The 17,884-nt window shown below is 40.0% G+C and overlaps 2 protein-coding genes and 1 long non-coding RNA gene across 5 annotated transcripts in view; 2 read left to right on the top strand and 1 right to left on the bottom strand.

The window, feature by feature from the left end:
* Positions 1–331, top strand: part of LOC143424783 (uncharacterized) — a 2,796-nt gene extending 2,465 nt beyond the window's left edge. The window contains exon 2 of the long non-coding RNA XR_013101978.1: positions 279–331. This is a non-coding gene — a long non-coding RNA (uncharacterized LOC143424783). The remainder of the gene's footprint in view (positions 1–278) is intronic.
* A 3,780-nt stretch (positions 332–4,111) lies between these two features.
* Positions 4,112–11,847, top strand: LOC143424432 (retinal guanylyl cyclase 2). Of its 2 annotated transcripts, XM_076896486.1 has the most exons (21): positions 4,112–4,372; positions 5,355–5,773; positions 5,866–6,029; positions 6,093–6,219; positions 6,317–6,469; positions 6,618–7,047; positions 7,129–7,445; positions 7,699–7,804; positions 8,098–8,200; positions 8,280–8,468; positions 8,717–8,797; positions 8,903–9,079; positions 9,156–9,315; positions 9,396–9,545; positions 9,614–9,785; positions 9,942–10,082; positions 10,229–10,421; positions 10,560–10,731; positions 10,848–11,118; positions 11,406–11,461; positions 11,730–11,847. In XM_076896486.1, the coding sequence occupies exons 2-21, from the start codon at positions 5,512–5,514 to the stop codon at positions 11,732–11,734; spliced, it is 3,429 nt and encodes a 1,142-aa protein (XP_076752601.1). In that variant the 5' UTR covers positions 4,112–4,372; positions 5,355–5,511; the 3' UTR covers positions 11,735–11,847. The 2 variants fall into 2 exon arrangements, with proteins under 2 accessions (XP_076752601.1, XP_076752602.1); XM_076896487.1 differs by lacking the exons at positions 10,560–10,731; positions 10,848–11,118; positions 11,406–11,461; positions 11,730–11,847 and having other exon boundaries at positions 10,197–10,385.
* A 4,649-nt stretch (positions 11,848–16,496) lies between these two features.
* Positions 16,497–17,451, bottom strand: LOC143424373 (uncharacterized). 2 transcript variants are annotated; one of them, XM_076896392.1, is made up of 4 exons: positions 17,223–17,451; positions 16,900–17,126; positions 16,657–16,836; positions 16,497–16,549 (listed from the first exon to the last, which is right to left on the bottom strand). In XM_076896392.1, exons 2-4 carry the CDS (start codon positions 17,124–17,126, stop codon positions 16,540–16,542), a joined length of 417 nt encoding a protein of 138 aa, XP_076752507.1. In that variant the 5' UTR covers positions 17,223–17,451; the 3' UTR covers positions 16,497–16,539. The 2 variants fall into 2 exon arrangements, with proteins under 2 accessions (XP_076752507.1, XP_076752508.1); XM_076896393.1 differs by having other exon boundaries at positions 17,338–17,444.
* Between the last annotated feature and the right edge of the window lie 433 nt (positions 17,452–17,884).

The raw sequence follows: 17,884 nt of genomic DNA, 5'->3' as shown, positions 1-17,884 counted from the left end.
AACCTGTAGATTAACAATTTCTCTTGCTTCTTCTTCGTCGTTGATCCAACAGTTGTTTGTAACTGCTTTAAGACATACAAACTCTTCTTCTAACTGTGATGAGGGGCTTACCATTAATCTCTTCTACCTGGTTATTGTAGTTCTTGCACCGTTACTCTCAGCTGAACACATGTAATTGTTAGTCGTAAGTCCTTGGAGATGCTTCGCCAGACATTTGTACAAGCAATTAAAAGCATACGCATGTGCACAATTGATTGAGATACCATACTAAACAATAGAAAAGTCATAAAAAAAAAAAAAAAAAAAAAAAAAAAAAAAAAAAAAAAGAAAAGGATTACAAGTGTCAGAATGTTACTAACTATCATCGTCTAATGAAAGAAATCCTTTCCATTATTTATTTTTCACCACTTACAACATACTCTCGTAGTAGAAAAGCATTTTTTAATGATAATACGTATTCTATTATCGTTACAGTTCTAACATTGCTGATTAAATTATTAATTATCATTAATTTATTTACGATATGGTGGCGCCATCTCTCGTGGAATGGCTGAACCCTGAACGGGGAACAGTTTCAGCACTTCTTGCAGAGATGACGCCACCAGTCTTCCCGCCATGTTTCCTGACGTAGTATCGAAAAATGTGAACCAACATAAAACATTCTTTGTTGTGGCTATTAATTAATTAATACTCAGTTTCTATCGTCACGTAATTAACGAGGAAGGAGCTGTAGCTTCATAGTTCATGTAAATAAAATGTTATTGAAAAATGATTCGTTGCTTTATTCCCTTCCAGTCATTACTCTCGTGCTTGCAGTGATTGCAACATATCCGTGTAATATTTGTATAGATTTATACCCATTCTCGTATATTTACTTCTGGTAGTTTCCCTGTTCTGTGCTTGTTTCTCTGAATATACGCATTAGTAGAAAATACAAACGAGCTGTCCATACAATTGAACGCACTACCAACTAATTTCTACACACGTGGTCGCAAGCAATTCATTTATTTGTATTTGGTACAACATTATACTATTTCTTCGCTTCAGACATTGAAATAGGGTATTCCAGGATCGTTGCGGGGATGGTTGAGTAATTAAACCGATTATTAAAAATAACAAAACGTTTATTGCAACTTCTGAACAATTCAACGAATACAAAGGTCTTAGATTATAAATTACCTTTATAGATTCACATATGCATAGTATATTTCTAAAATTTATATAATAAGACTTGGTAGGGGATTTTATGAAGAATCTTTAGAAACCAGTGTACCACACATCTTCTATGATTGAAACGTGATGCGAATTTGTAAGAAAAGAACGTGGGTCAACTATTGCTGCAGCTTCTTCCCTGTTGTTAATTAAATAGTCCATTTTAATTACTTCCAATATTAGTGATACTTCGTCTGATTGTTATAATAGTTCCAAAATTAATTTCTCCTTCAATGGATCTTGTATTCTTTGCACTGCTGGTTTCCATTGCAGACATATAATTGCTTGAGTAGCAAAATTCTTTGAGAAGCTGTGCGAAACATCGGTGCTTACAATTAAAGGTATACACATGTTCACAATTGATTGAGGTACCACACTAAATAAGAGAAGGGTCAGAAAGAAAGGATTATTATTAGCGTCTGAACATTATCGGATTTCATCGTTTAATCGAAAAGATTCTTTCAATGGTTTCGACCCATTCACCACTTGGAACATTTTTAATCATTATACGCATTCTACTAACGTTATAGTTCTAACATTGCTGATTAATTTATAAATTAGTATCATCGTTAATTTATTTACGGCATGGTGGCGCCATCTCTCATAGAACGGCTGAACCCTGAACGGCGAACAGTTTCAGCACTTTTTACGGAGATGGCGCTACCAGTCTTCCCGCCATGTTTTCTGACGTAGTGTCGAAAAATGTGAACAAACATAAAACATTCCTTGTTGTGGCTATTAATTAATTAACACTCAGTTTCTTTCGTAATTAACGAGGAAGGAGTAGCAACTTCATAGTGAATGTAAATAAGATGCTATTAAAAAAATGATTTTTCGTTTCATTCCCTTCCAGTCATTACTCTCGTGCTTGCAGTGATTACAACGTATCTGTGTAATATTTATATATTTATGTCCATTCTCTTATAACTATTTTTATTAATTTCTCTGTTCCTGTGCTTGTTTTTCTGAATATACGTATTAGTAGAAAGTATAAGCGATCTGTACATATAATTAAACGCACTCCCAACTAATTTCTACACACGTGGTCGCAAGCAATTCATTTATTTGTGTTTAGTACAATATTATAATATTTCTTCGCTTCAGACATTGAAATTGGTTACTCCAGGATCGTTGCAGGGATGATTGAATAATTAATCTGATTGTTAAAGATAACAAAACGTTTCTTGCAACTTCTTGTTAATTCACAGAATACAAAAATCATGTCTTACAAATTATCTTTATAAATCCACATACGCATAATATATTACTACAATTTAAATGATAAGGCTTAGTAGGTGCATTTTATGAAGAATCTTCAGAAGTCAGAGTCCGAGACATCTTGTACTTGACTAACACTGATATCAATTTGTAAGGAGATAACATAAATTAGCCACTTATGCAGCGTATCTTCTTTGTCGTTGATTAAATGCTCCATTATAACTGCTTTAGGATATTACAACTCTTGTCTGAATAGTAATAATAGGCCAGACATTAGTCTTCGTTGCATGGATATTATAATTTTATCTCTGTCATTCTTATCTGATGTAAACATGTAGTTGCTTGATTAATAAAGTCCTTTGGAATGCATTGTCAGACGTCTGTGCATAAAATTAAAAGCATACAAGTAAGCAATTGATTGATATAGCACGCTAAACAGGAGAAAGGTCAGAAAAAGGGATTATTACAAGTGTCAATACATTATTAACATTGATCGTTTAATCGAAGAAATCCTTTCGATTATTTTGACGCATCCACCACTTGGAACATAGTCTCGTAATAGAAACGCATTTTTAATGATTATACGTATTTTAGTATCATTACAGATCTAACATTGCTGATTAATTTATTAGTTATCATCAATTTATTGTACTTGCCACAGAGATGGCGCTATCTGTTCGACACAATACTTCCTCATAAAATTCGACAGAAGTGAATAATTATAAACTATTCCTTGTTACAGGTGTTATTTACTCAATATACAGTTTTTTCGTCGCGTAATTAACGAGGTGGGAACGGTAACTTCATAGTTAATGTAAATAAAATGTTATTGAACAATGATTCGTTGTTTTATTCCCCGACATCAGATCACTTCCGCTATTAGTTGATAGATTGTTTGTTACCGCCGGCAGGAGACACCAGCCGTCGTTAAATCGTATGTTACCGACTGCAGCAGACACCAGCCGTCGTTAAATCGTATGTTACCGACGGCAGGAGACACCTGCCGTCGTTAAATCGTTTGTTACCGACGGCAGGAGACACCAGCCGTCGTTAAATCGTATGTTACCGATGGCAGGAGATACCAGTCGTCGTTAAATCGTATGTTACCGACGGCAGGAGACACCAGCCGTCGTTAAATCGTATGTTACCGACGGCAGGAGACACCAGCCGTCGTTAAATCGTATGTTACGGACGGCAGGAGACACCAGCCGTCGTTAAATCGTGTGTTACCGACGGCAGGAGACACCAGCCGTCGTTAAACCGTATGATACCGACGGCAGGAGACACCAGCCGTCGCTGAATCGTATGTTACCGACGGCAGGAGACACCAGCCGTCGCTTAATCGTATGTTACCGACGGCAGGAATCACCAGCCGTCGTTAAATAATATGTTACCGACGGCGGCATAGTTCATCGGCCGATTAATCGTGAGTTACCGTCCGCAGTAAACACCACTAGTCGTTGAACTGTTCGTTACCGACGAGAGGCAACACCATCGTTATTACAGTTATCCTTGCTTCGATATCCGAGTAGCTAACATCGATCGACAGTTTTCCGGATGCATCTCCCATCGATTCGCTCTATATTGGCATTGCCTCTTTTTGCCACCCGGGACGAGCTCTCCGTCTCGCTTTTAGGTGGAAAACGTCGCTTTGAGCATGTGTAGGAAAAGGTACGTGATGCTTAGTTCGATACCGAACGCCGAGGCGTTCGGCCTGCTTTTAGTGGTTGCGTATTTCGCACAATCGGTTTGCATTTTTGCACGCGCGTTCTATTCGTTTCGTATCAATCATACGCAGCGAACTATTTTTGTTTTTGGTTCTTCGCGATATGCGTATTTTCCAAACATTTTCCGGACCGCGCATTCCCTTCTGGTATATACGGAAACAAAAAAGGAGACGGTTGCTCCATTGCTGTTGTTCCTCGTTCCGAGAAGAGAAACGGTGAGAATGATATGCTTCCTATTGTACGATTACGGGTTAAGTTCCGCGTAGACGAATTTCGTTGCAATTGGAACGAATGTAGCTATGTGCGTGCGTACGTGTATCGAAGATGAATTATCGGTGATATGCCTCTCACCATTGGCGCGTTCCATTGAAACGAAACTTATGGTGTCGTAAAATCAATGTAGCTCATAACTTTCGTTTTTATTTTTCTTCCTCGTTCGTTTCATCTTCTTGAAACAGCGAATGGTTGTCGATTACATTTAACTGTTCATACGTCGATTCTAGTGTGGTGTATCCTTATCCAGTGAATACCGTCCCTCGTATGAAAAAGAAAGAGAAAAAGAAAAAGAAATACGCAAAATCCTACACGCGAGTGGATGTATCGGATTTTTTCTACTTCTTCCTTTTCTTTTTTCACCCCTTGTTTTATCCTTGGTTTTTCGTTAAAGTCGCATTGTGAGTGACGTTCATTCGTTCGCTTGCTCGGTTTGCGATGCCTGTTTACGGATCGGTGACGTTCGTAAAGGTCATTCGTACTAAGTCAAGACACGCTTCCCTTCTCTCCGCGAGTTTAGTTGACAATTATAACTTGGCGATTTTATGGGGTGCGCGGAAGATGATACGTAGAATATTTTTAGCCGTTGACGAGTAATAAGTGTAGTGGAAAATGTTTACAGTGAATTAACCTACCATAATCAAATCATACGCCTTTTTGTACGAAAAGACTGTACACGCTCCAGTTGTTACCGCTTGCCGCATCCTGTGTAGTGTACCAAAGATTTCCGCGCGCGTTTCCATTCGATAGTTTCGCCGTAAATAACATTATTTTTTATAGTGGCAGCAATTACGTACGTACATGCACCGTGTACGACAACGATCCGGTTTACATTCGTTCCATTCATTGGCCCTTCGGCTGTATGAAACGCGTTATAAATTCCTTCTTTCCGAACTTGACTTGATCATCTTCTGCTATGCACAGTGAAGACGGTGGAAGAAGACGAATACGGAGACGGATAGATACTGGTCAATAGAGTAGCCACGAACGGGAAAGGCGAACGAGAACGCTACGAAGCGAACAATAATAAAGAAAAAGAAAAAAAAGAAAGAGAAAGGAAGAAACGCAGCGTTGGAGGCCCATGGCCGGAAACTGTTTTATCTGGCTTTGGTCGTGGATCTCGATCATGGTCCTGCCTGGGTATTTGCTACCATCGAACAGCGAACAACTTCCATGCGTTACTCGTTTCTCTGATATAACCGAGAACGATTACAATGAAACCGAAACGGAAGTGATGATTTTCGTACGGGAACATTGCGACGGACAAACGAATGCCGCGGATATTCGAGACTATCTCGATCGATCGAATTTCGACGCCCGGATCGCCGTGATACCGTTATCGCGTGAGTAACGATGCCGTTGGTGTACTTTTCATCACGATACGGTCGATCAGATCCATAATTCCGTTTCCCTCGTACATTTTATTTTATTTCAGTATCCTGCGAGACTAAAACGTGGGGTCTGGACGTCTTGTTACGCGTACTGGGCCAAAGATATACGAAAGCACTAGTGGCCGTTCTCGATTCCCCGATGTGCGAGATTACCGTTAAACTCGCGCATCTCTGGAACATGCCGCTCTTCACGTGGACATGCCCTCTGGTAAGTAAATGGTACGCATCCGCGTACACGTGCAGTACACGTATTCGACCGCGATGTTTTCAGAAAAGCTTAGAAGAGATGCAGCTGTCTTCGATCGTTAGACTAACCCCTTCGCTACCTGCGATAGCGAAGGCTCTTGCGGAGATGCTGATGCATTTACAATGGAAAACCGTAACGGTGATAGGGACAGGTAGAGTTATTATTATTATTTTATTATTTTATTATTTTTCATTTTTCATATTACAAAGCATCGTGTACATCGATACAATTTCATCGGACCATTACAGATCACGAACCATGGATGAGCCTTGAGAGAGCTCTCTTCGACTCTTTGCAAAGTATCGGTGCTGTGGTGCGAAGCCGCGCGGTATTACCGTATCGAGCCTCGTTTGAACAAATTCGAAAAATTCTTCGCGCCTTGTACAACGTTTCTCGCAGAGGTGAGGCCTTTTCCGAAATGAAGCGTGGGACGCGTGAGCAAAACGAGGTCGCGTTCGGAAGGCAAATATGCCGCTGCGTTCCGAAAGCCGCCTGGTACGAAATTCGCGAATTGGACGAAATTGACTAAATTATCTGAATAATACACAGCTACCGTTTTATGTCTACCCCCGTCCGACGACGATGGATTAATGTCTCGTGTACTCTTCGAGTTGGATATCGAGCATCGATCCTCAAACTCCTCGTGGAACTCCGTGACTGTCATTGTTCATACGGAAGACAATGATCTCTTTCTGCCGAACGCGATGAGTGTAACTTCTCGTTTCGATGCGGCGACGACTGATGCGCGGATCGTATTATCCTCCTCGAATTTCACTGCTTCCAACGTATCCTACGAAACGAGGTTCGACGACTACGAAGAGGACGTAACGAACGTCGAGGAAGGAGACGAAGCACAGAGTCTTCGATCGCACCGACAATTGCTAAACGAATCAAAAATGAACAATCGATTCTTCCCGCCGAAAAACTTAAGTTCTACATTTTTAAACAGACTGCTGACGATAACGCCCCTCGATTACAGGTATGCAGACTAGTTTTATTACTTCTATGGAAGAGTGTTAAGAGTAGAAGATAAACTGGAGGTGTATGCGTTCTTCTACAGATATGATGTAGAGAAAGTATTCGAAGGTATAGAACGGTACGTAGTACCGACGTTGATGGACCGTTTAAACGAAACCATTAATGTATTAATGAACGACAATTCCAGTATAAATGCACTTAATAACAAGATTTATACGTACGTTTTGCTGGATTGGCGCGTCGATGTTTGGAAACCTATCATGGTCGCTACGGAAGGCCGTGGAAAACTGCTCGTTCGAAAGTTAACTGCAGACGCGATAGTATTTCGCGACGCGAACAACACCCACCTTCCAAAATGCAACGTTGACGTCAACGGGAACGCCATTATCGATTGCACGGGTAAAAAAAATGAAAGAAAGAAAGAAGAAAAAAAAAGAAAAAAAAACGAAAAGTAGAGAAAAGAAGTAGAGATTGAAATGGAAAGAGAAAGGAATGGATATTACCCGATGATGCCGTACAGATCGACATATGTATATGTACCATGTATCGCGATTTGTGTTTTAACGTCTCAGATATCATTACGTTTTCGTAAAACCACACGTTTATTTCGATCGAATTAGAAAATTTCATTTTTTAAAATTCTCTTTTATAGAGAATTCTTCCGACGAATCCATCCTTCGTATCACGCACATCGTTACCATCGCTTTGGGATCGCTTTTACTGACTATAGTCGCGATATTGATCGCAATTCTGTTCAGGTAAGCAACCAATTTATTCGGCTTGCACGTCGCGTGAGCGAGGTTCGTTGGCGGCAACGCCGTTACGCGTTGATGCCCATTCATTATTCTGCTTTCGCCATCGGTTACGATTGCTTACGATTGGATTCGGGCGTTAAACATAATAATTACAGAGAAGATAAGAGGATGCGGGTATATCTCTCAGCTTTGTTTAGTCTCGAAATAGCCGCGTCTTGAGAGTGTATTGACTGCGATCACTGTTAAAATATTTAAGAACCTAGTCATTGTCGTGTAATAAAAGTATTGAACTGTAGGAGAAAGCTACTTAAGAAGGGAATGTCCAAGGGTCCTTACAAGATCGTTTTAACCACATCGGATTTCGTATTTCCTCAAGTGCCTCGAGCCAACTCTAAGAGGGTAAGTGAAACATTCCCTAGACAAGACTGTAAACAATCTGAAATTTCGTACAAGGGATAAAGTTGACAGAGATGCATAGGTGGATGAGGGTATCGAGACGATCTTGTGTTGTTGGTTGCAACAACTGCAAGAGTTCGGCGGGCCTGAGGTCGAAAAGCCGGACTTGCTTCAATTGGGAAGCGTATCGTCTCTGAAACCGTGTTTACGCACAAGCACGGGAAACCTGACGCGTCATAATTTCTTCAAAGACCCGCGTGCGAGATACAACGTGAGTATACATACGTATATACATACATACATACATACATACATACGTACGTGACTGCATAGCCGAGGGATATCCGTCCGCGTGAAAAGTCCCCCCGTAGAAAGAAGAATCTTCGTTCAATATTCCCAAAATTCACTGTGAAATAGGAATTGCGTTCCTTAAAGAATTCTGCCACTTAAAAGACGTACAGAATATCCTTACGTATGGGAAGGAAGGAGGAGTGGTTACAATTGCGTTATGTTCGTCAGGGTGACTTGGTGCAACTGAAAGAATTGCCAACCCAGGGTACGTTTGAGCTGAAAAATAAAGCCGTGGACATGTTGGTCGTGGTAAGAACGCGTGCTCTTGTATAAAATCTTATGCTTTAAAAATTACTTGGATACGTAACGAAACGAAACGCCGTTTCACGTCCACCGTCGCATTTTCGATCGCAGATTCATGGGCTGCGTCATGAGAATTTAAATCCTCTGATTGGATGTTTAAACGAACCGACAAGACCGTGCCTTGTTTACGAATACTGTTCCAGAGGATCGTTGCAAGATGTATTGGTGCAGGACGAGATCAAGCTCGATTGGTCGTTCAGGTTGTCGTTTCTCACCGACCTCGTGCGGGTAAGTAAAAAATTGTACAGCGCGGACTGTACTTCTCGATGGGGAACGAACGATCTAACGATCTCTTCGTTTAAAGGGCATGAGGTATCTACACGGTACACCGGTACGTGTCCATGGTTTTCTTACATCACGGAATTGCGTAATCGATGCCCGTTGGGTTCTAAAGGTAACCGATTACGGACTGCCTGCGTTTTACGAGGCTCAGAACATCGTTCCCCCGATGAAAACAGCCAGAGGTATGACGATTCGGTCGATTTGCTTTGAATACTAGTTCCAATAGTGATCGGTGAAACGAATCCGGCTTCGTTATCCGCAGAACTGTTGTGGACGGCGCCCGAATTGCTGCGACAACCGAATCTTCGGAGAAGAGGGACACAGGCAGCAGATGTTTACAGTTTTGGTATTATTATGCAAGAAGTGGTGGTTCGTGGAGAACCATTTTGCATGCTTGCTTTATCTCCAGAGGGTAAATCCGTTTCTTTTATGTTACTTGCGTTTGTCGATTAAATATAGTAGTGTGCTTTTCTTTTGCAGAGATCATTGAAAAAGTTAGGAAGCCACCGCCATTGATCAGGCCGTCGGTAAGCAAAGGTGCCGCACCACCGGAAGCTATAAATATCATGCGTCAATGTTGGGCCGAAGCAGAGGATATGAGGCCCAATTTCGACGACGTTCACGATTTGTTTAAGAAACTGAACCACGGAAGGTAAATACAAGGATACGGCCAAGGAAGTCGATTAACTTGTTCTTTCTTCATCTCTTTCTGTCGTACGCGTACGCCAGCGTGCAACGCATAACGTAACGTAAATTGAAACGTTTGTTCGAAACGAAGCTTACTTTCGATATTTAATATTATCTGTAGAAAAGTCAATATCGTCGACACGATGTTTCAAATGTTGGAAAAGTACTCGAACAATCTGGAAGAATTGATACGCGAGCGCACGGAACAGTTGGACATGGAAAAGAAGAAGACGGAACAATTATTGAATCGAATGTTACCCAGGTAAGTTTCTCTCTCTCTCTGTCTCTCTCTCTCTCTCTCTCTCTCTCTCTCTCTCTCTCTCTCTCTCTCTCGTCTATCATGCCGAAGCGAATATATCAAGTTCGATGTTTCAAGATTCGAGCATGAAACGCACGATGACATTTTAGCTCTGTCGCCGAGAAATTGAAACTGGGCATGCCCGTCGATCCCGAAGAGTTCCGAGAAGTAACGATCTATTTTTCGGATATTGTTGGTTTCACGACCATATCTGCGCATTCGACTCCGTTTCAAGTAGTCGATCTTTTAAACGATTTGTATACCTGCTTCGACGCCACGATCAACGCGTACACGGTATACAAGGTGATGAAATAGAGATGCACGATAAAGGAATCGAAACAGTCAAAGATCGTAACTGGTTTTCACTTGAACAGCGATAAGAACGATCTCTTTGTTATCTGGTTAAATGGAGAAAGATAGCGTTACTTTTAATCGTTACAGGTGGAGACTATTGGTGACGCTTATATGGTCGTGGGTGGTTGTCCGGTAAGGATACCTGATCACGCGTCTCAAATAGCTACTATGGCTCTCGATTTGTTGCATCAAAGTGGCAAATTCAAATTGAGGCACCTGCCAAAAACTCAACTGAGGCTCCGAATTGGCCTTCATACTGGTTAAGTACCCCCTTAAGTAAAAACCTATAGTAAAGTAGGCGAATCTAATTTAAGAACGGAAGAACGAGAATCATCTCCGTAACATTTTCTATTCGTTGCGTGAACGGGGATGTAGGTCCTTGTTGCGCCGGCGTTGTTGGCTTGACAATGCCAAGGTATTGTTTATTCGGTGATACCGTTAATACTGCATCGAGAATGGAATCTACCGGTGCTCCGTGGCGAATACATCTTAGCCAAGCAACAAGAGATCGACTGACTCAGGTGGGTGGATACCGGATCGAATACCGCGGGCCGACAGAAGTTAAAGGCAAAGGAAAGATGCCGACTTATTGGTTACTAGGAAAAGAAGGTTTCGACAAGGAACTTCCAACGCCACCTTCTCTTGGGTAAGCCTTAACTCGTTTCGATTGTCTCTTCTCGTTGGAAAACTCGAAAGTGTCGTGCACTGTTGAACCGTTACCGTAATCGTGTTACCGACCACCTCGCTGTACAGTTTTCATCGCTCTTTTTGTATCGTTATACCTCGAAACGTAATTCATATTCGTGCGTAGCACATTATTTGTTCTCCTTCGAATGTTAAAAGCACCAAAAATCTATTGTAATAGAGGTGATCGCATTCGCATTGTACATTTTGATTTTCATTTGATCTTCATTCAAGGTGTTTGCTTTTCAGATTTTTAATGCTTTTATCTGTTGCCATACTGCCGCCATCTCCAGGGAAAACCATGGGTAAGTTGAATAACGATAAATACGATAATGCGGCCGCAACAAGAAACGGTACATTTTTAGGTTACATACAATGCGTATGTACGTACGCAATTAGGAATGATCGCGTGTATAGGCAAAAACGTGGCAGATGCGAGAAATTTCCGAACGCATTTCACGATGTTTAATGATCTGTACGTTCGAGCGATCCTTCCACCGCCTTAACTATGTACCGTCAGATCGATTAGTGATATTTGATGATGTTTGGCAATTTTCAAATTCCACGCTAAAGGCTGAACAAGAGTCTAGCACTGGAGAATTTAACGAGCGCTGAAACCATCGCATTACCCGACGATTCCCCATCGACCGTGGGCCTGTCGTACGAAGAGATCAAGGAGGACGAAGAGCGTAAAACCGTCGACGAAGGCCGTAACGCTGACATCGATGATGTTGCAGATGGGCATACCGAAAGGGATCGAAATATTTGTACGGTTGCCGTGTCGGTGCACGATGAACAAGTTTTCGATTCGAATTCTTCTCCGAGATCAACGTCGAAGGAGAAAACGAGCGAGAAAGGAAACGAGGATATTGACTCGAGCAGCGTGACGAAAATAACTTCCGGCGATAATCAAGCATCTTTAGGAACGTCCGCCATATTTTATACGGACACGAGTATCCTCGGTGCGTCTACCAGTTCGCTTACGTCGATTTCCAGCGCAACTACGATTCCGTATAGACCCGGTCCAACGAGACACCGACGAATAGTTGGCTACATCGATGAGAATGATTTAAGCACTCCGTACAATCATTACAGATGTCTCTCTCCAAACGAACATTACGGCAAGTATCGGTACCTCTTTACATTTTCAATGTTTAACGTTGCATAACAGAGAATACGGATTAACGGTCGACTCTTCTCTCCGTCTTCTCCTCTTAGGAAGGACGGGTTGTCGTTTCTTGAAGAGACAGTTTAGTTTAGATCGGCCGGATGAAAGCACGTGTGTCGGTTTCATCGAACAAGGTAGTTACCAGCAACAACTGCAACAACCATCGCAACAGTTGCTACAGCAGCAGAGCGCGAGTATGACACCCAGACTCTATAAACAGAATAGCGCGGGTGCAGCGAACGATTTGGAACGTATCGAAGAGGTCCCATCCACTCCAGCGCCTCTCCTGCAACACTACAAGCAAGCAGCATCTGTTTCACTTTCTGTAGAATCCTTGACACTCCGTTAGATAGAACCTATTTTCTTTTCCTTTTTTCGTTTATCTTTTGTTTGCGTTCGAAATATCGGCGAACAGTTGAATGGATAGTTGCGGTTAACATTTTGCGGAAAATAAGACAACCGTTTCACGCGCCCGTGAATCGTCAGCTGTTATAGATGGTATTAAATGTATAAAACGATAACAAAAACAAGAAAAAAAGATACTCGATCCATGTGGAGGTAACATTGCGTGTTACTGGCCTCGTAGCACGTTGCCGACGATGAGGATCGCGGGACCGGTAAAAGATAAAAGGTGTCCCTCGCTTTGATGTCACGCGCGAACTGTGCGTGATCGTATTTAGTCGATAGTTCGTTGGAGCCAAAAAAAAAACGAGGTACGCCTGTTATCCTCAAGCCTCGATCGAAGCTCGTGTTCCTTTCGCGAAACTTTTTATGAACGAGTACATGGTATCGCACTATCGTGCGTTATGCCCATTTACGATGCCATGAATCGATAATCGATCGATGGTATTATACGCACCGAGAATGTTGTACAGAAGGCAGTCTCAAGGTATAGAGAAAATTTGGCACACTCGTTATCGCGAATGACAATCTCTGTTACATAGAAATAGTTGTGCGTATGCAGCTTTCATTCCGCACACCTGTTCTGTTTATTTTCTTCTTCTTTTTCTTTTTTTTTTATCCCGTCCACATTTCTCTCAGAAAACGAAGTCGATTCTGCGGCCGTAGAATATTTCTCTTCGAAAATTTATTTACGCATATAAAATCCATCGAATGATTCTTGTATCGTTAAGACTGTTTCGCCTTGCTGGACAAGGTACTACGTATCGTGAGAAGAGATAAATGTCATTGGAAATGAAAATTGCGTTGCGCAAAGTTTTGCGAGCAACGAATATTTGTTTCGACTATTTCCTTACAGAAATAAGAGAAAAACACCCTTTCTTATCTTTCTCGTCATCGTTCCACAATCGTCGACAATAATACGAAAACTTACGATATAGGAACGTGTAATGTAGATTACATGCGTATACGTTTCTTCCTTTATTAATTTCCGATTATCGAATTCTGTATCTGTTCAGAATCACGGCGAGAATCAATTACGTGAAACTTGTCAAATATTACTTCGAGATTAGTGAATAAGCGGTTAAATCGACGGAACAACGTGCAATTTAACAACTTTCGAAAGACACCGTAAAGCTTGGACCGAATAGCTTACTTTAAATAGATACTCTCACGAAACTTCGTTCTTTCTTCTTGAAAGTTACCCATATCGTACCATTAAAAAGACGTGAAACATTGTTCGAAACGCGGATGCACGATACTTTTCGATGGCATAACAAACAAGACTGACCGAGAGTTTAGACAAAAAGAAATGCTTTCGAACTGTTCTAATTAATTTTTTTAATAAAACGCGACTCCATGCCTAATTGTATACGTAGGTACGTACATATATTGATCTACACGTGTACGCCAGTGCTCGCCCGTTTGCTTGTCCACAGTTCCCGGACACTGTCGAAGTTGAAGTATTCTCAGAATGCGGCGTGTGATTGAGATGCCGATACTAGGCAGTGTTGGCGTCAGGTTACATTGTTATTTTCTTATGACGGATGATACGTCGAAACCTCACGCCGACTTCGTTTTCAAGGAATTGAAGGGGATAAAAGTGGGACGAAAGATTACGACTCGTACAAAATGCGGTGGTGGTTGTTAAGGTGTTGGCTGGGCGTGAAATAAGTTTTACGTCGTACTTCCGTACACAACAGAGAAAGGGACAGTGAATATGCGATTTATCTGATTATGCAATAATCTATGTGTTAGATAAACAAGTGTAAATAGCACGTCGTAACGTATACAGTGCTGGACAAAAGTATTGGCACAGCATGATTGTTATGATAAAAATGCTTATAACTATGAAACAAATTGTTAAAAAGGAAAAATTTGTTTACACGTTTATTTATTTATTATTCTAGATTATTATTTAACAGAAACAGTAATATAAATAAAGTGATATGCGAAATAATAACAAAAACATATTTATTGAGCGTTTTAAGCATGGACAAAAGTATTGGCACAAATGATTGAAAGTACTTAGAAATTAAAAATTAATATTTGGTTGGCCCTCCATTCCTCATGATAACTTCCTTCAATCGTTTTGGCATTGAAGTTACCAATTTTTTTGTAAAATCCGGCTCTATATTGTTCCATTCTTGTAAAATAATAGCTTTTAATTGGTTTTTGTTTGTTATATTATATTTTCTAATTTTTTTTTCTAATTCATTCCAAACATGTTCGATGGGATTCATGTCTGGACTCTGGGGTGGGGTATTTAATGTATGTGCGGTATTGTAAACGATCCATTGTCGTACAATATAGGCAGTATGTTTTGGATCATGGTCTTGTTGAAAATAAAAATCACGCGGGAGATTTAATTTATTAGCACTTTTAAATAAATTTTCCTTTAATATATTTAAATATACATATTTGTCCATAATCTCATCTATGAATACTAATTCGCCAACCCCAGACGCTGCAATGGAACCCCATACCATGACTCCACCTCCTCCATGTTTCACAGTGGCTTGTAAATGTTGTGGATCCATTTCCGTATTTGGCTTTCTCCAAACTAATACTCTGCCATCTGATTTAAATATATTAAATTTAGTTTCATCTGAAAATAATACGTTATTCCAGAATGTGGGATCCTTTTTTATAAATTCTTTTGCAAATTCTTTTCTCATCTTCCGATTCTTCTTGGATATGTATGGTTTCCTTCTTGCGACACACGCAGAATATCCCGCATCTTTTAACACTCTCCGTATAGTTTTCGAACTTACTTCTTTTTTATTTTCTTCATTTAACTTTGCTCTAAGTTGTGATGAGTTTAATTTACAATTTATTTTCACTTCCTTTACAATTTTCCGTTTTTCTCTAACTGTTAACTTTGAGGGACGTCCACTTCGATTCCTACTTTTGAAATCTGATTGATTCTCAAATCGTTTTACGACACTTCTAATAGTGAATCGACTTCTATTAACACTTTTTGCTATTTCACTATAAGATTTTCGCATTTTGTGCAAATTTAATATTATTTTTCTCTCTTCACTTGTAGTTTCTTTCCCTCTTCTTGACATTGTTGCTTGTTATATTTCCTATGTTGCTAATCGACTGAACTTAAGGATGACTGTTAGAAAAAATGACTATCAGGGAATCCCCTACCTATACCATCAAGTGACAATCGGATTTTTTTCGGAGAGATACAACTACACTAAATTTTGTATAATGTGCCAATACTTTTGTCCATGCTTAAAACGCTCAATAAATATGTTTTTGTTATTATTTCGCATATCACTTTATTTATATTACTGTTTCTGTTAAATAATAATCTAGAATAATAAATAAATAAACGTGTAAACAAATTTTTCCTTTTTAACAATTTGTTTCATAGTTATAAGCATTTTTATCATAACAATCATGCTGTGCCAATACTTTTGTCCAGCACTGTAGCTGAACGATTTGTAACGTGACGAGAGTGTTTACGAATGAAAAATTGGTAGATGATTTCTTAGGAAATTTTTTAGCAATTTTTCGTTTCGTTTTCAGGCAATAAAACAATACGATAGCATCTATGCTTCGGTAATTTTATCCAGATTGAATGTGTTACAAGATATCACTTTATTCTATTGTTATCTAGTACATGCATACGATCAATCCGAAACGTATGCGTAAATACATACGTTGGGCATGTGCACAGGAGAATCTCTCTATTGCGCAAGCTCGAAAATATTGTATAATTGCATCCTAAATGTCTGCATCGAGCATCGCAACAAATTCAACAAACGGTTGACGATTTTCTGTTTCGCATTGTGGTTTCCGATATCACCAAGCACTGATATATACATATATATATATTGAATAATATATACGAAATTAGAATAAAATTTCATTTGCATTTGAAACGTTAATAGATAACACTAACAAGTTACTGTTATTTACCCATAAGTAGAAGGATCGCTGTATTCAACGCTTATCGGTTTCAGATACGAAGTTGGCCTCTCGATTATTCTTTCGACAAATATAGGTTTCTCGACGTATTCAACGTACTTCACGGATGCTGGTGGTGACGATCGGTACACGTGATGGACTCGCGGGGCAGTGTAATAACCAGCTTTGTACCTGAAATGCACATCCATGCGTGAGGGAGGAATCGATGACAGATACCTGATGAAAGTTACCTACCCTTTTGCGATACCTAGCCCAAAACCCAACAGGCCTGCGCCAATTAGCTTTTTCTTCAACAAAAGCGTCCTTTTTTGTCTATTTAATACAACGTCAGCATTGCCATTACTCTCCGTTGGAATGATGGAACGATTCTCTTCCGATGACAAAGCGTCCACTTTGGCCGTTATACATGGTACGACGTAGCAACAAACCAGAGCTAAAATTGCGATACTAGTCGGATGCATCTAAGACGAAGGAAGATTATCAGTATTATAGACGTATTATATAAGCGATAGAATAAAATGAGCATAATTTTTCGCATGCATTTTTCGTTCTCTTACCGTTCTATATCGTATCAGGGATCTCTCGGATAATCTCGAACGTGTACACGGACAGTATCGAGTTGTATGTTACCTTTTCGACAGGTCCCCTTTGATTTTATATACACCTGCCTACCTTTGAAACAGCAAATTCTCCCACCTATTCGAACGATTGAACTTGCGTACGTATTTCTTTTTACGTTCCTTCCCACGATGCTCGTCCATTTTCACTTGCTACGCTATCACTTAGCGGTTGTAGCATCAAAATATTGATCGTTTAATTAATTAGTGACGTTGTGTTTCGTTGCGTCAAATATAACATAACGTAACAATAGTATTTTTCCTGGAAATTGCTTCGGAAAATAGTATTCTCCTCGCAGTCATTCTTTGAGAGGAAAACTTTTGCGCACTAAAATATTAGCCCCTCGTATATGACTCGTATATGTTTTATTACTGAAATGAAACAGTATACATCTATATATCTTTGTTATCGTTTTTTTTTTTTTCAGAAAAACAGCTTGTAACTTCTTATTCGTACCATTATTCTTAATCGTACATCGTGCGGTACATACCACGGTCAGTGTTAATAATTAGACAAAGAATTCGTAGAAACAGATTTTGAAAATATAAGCAGATACGTACTCTTACCTGAATGGGTTAATACTTGTCCCATCGAATGTTAT

Source organism: Xylocopa sonorina, chromosome 6 (assembly GCF_050948175.1).
Source record: "Xylocopa sonorina isolate GNS202 chromosome 6, iyXylSono1_principal, whole genome shotgun sequence".
Lineage (NCBI taxonomy): Eukaryota > Metazoa > Arthropoda > Insecta > Hymenoptera > Apidae > Xylocopa > Xylocopa sonorina.
Note: the sequence above shows the minus strand (reverse complement) of the source record. Positions and strands in the feature narration are given on the sequence as shown.

Excerpts from the sequence above, each read along its gene's own strand:
- LOC143424373 (XM_076896392.1), bottom strand. The coding sequence starts at position 17,126 with ATGCATCCGACTAGTATCGCAATTTTAGCTCTGGTTTGTTGCTACGTC. Across the intron at positions 16,837-16,899 it reads GGGCTAGGTATCGCAAAAGG|GTACAAAGCTGGTTATTACA; the intron begins GTAGGTAACTTT and ends TGTGCATTTCAG.
- LOC143424432 (XM_076896486.1), top strand. The coding sequence starts at position 5,512 with ATGGCCGGAAACTGTTTTATCTGGCTTTGGTCGTGGATCTCGATCATG. Across the intron at positions 7,048-7,128 it reads ATAACGCCCCTCGATTACAG|ATATGATGTAGAGAAAGTAT; the intron begins GTATGCAGACTA and ends GTTCTTCTACAG. Across the intron at positions 10,732-10,847 it reads CCGAATTGGCCTTCATACTG|GTCCTTGTTGCGCCGGCGTT; the intron begins GTTAAGTACCCC and ends ACGGGGATGTAG.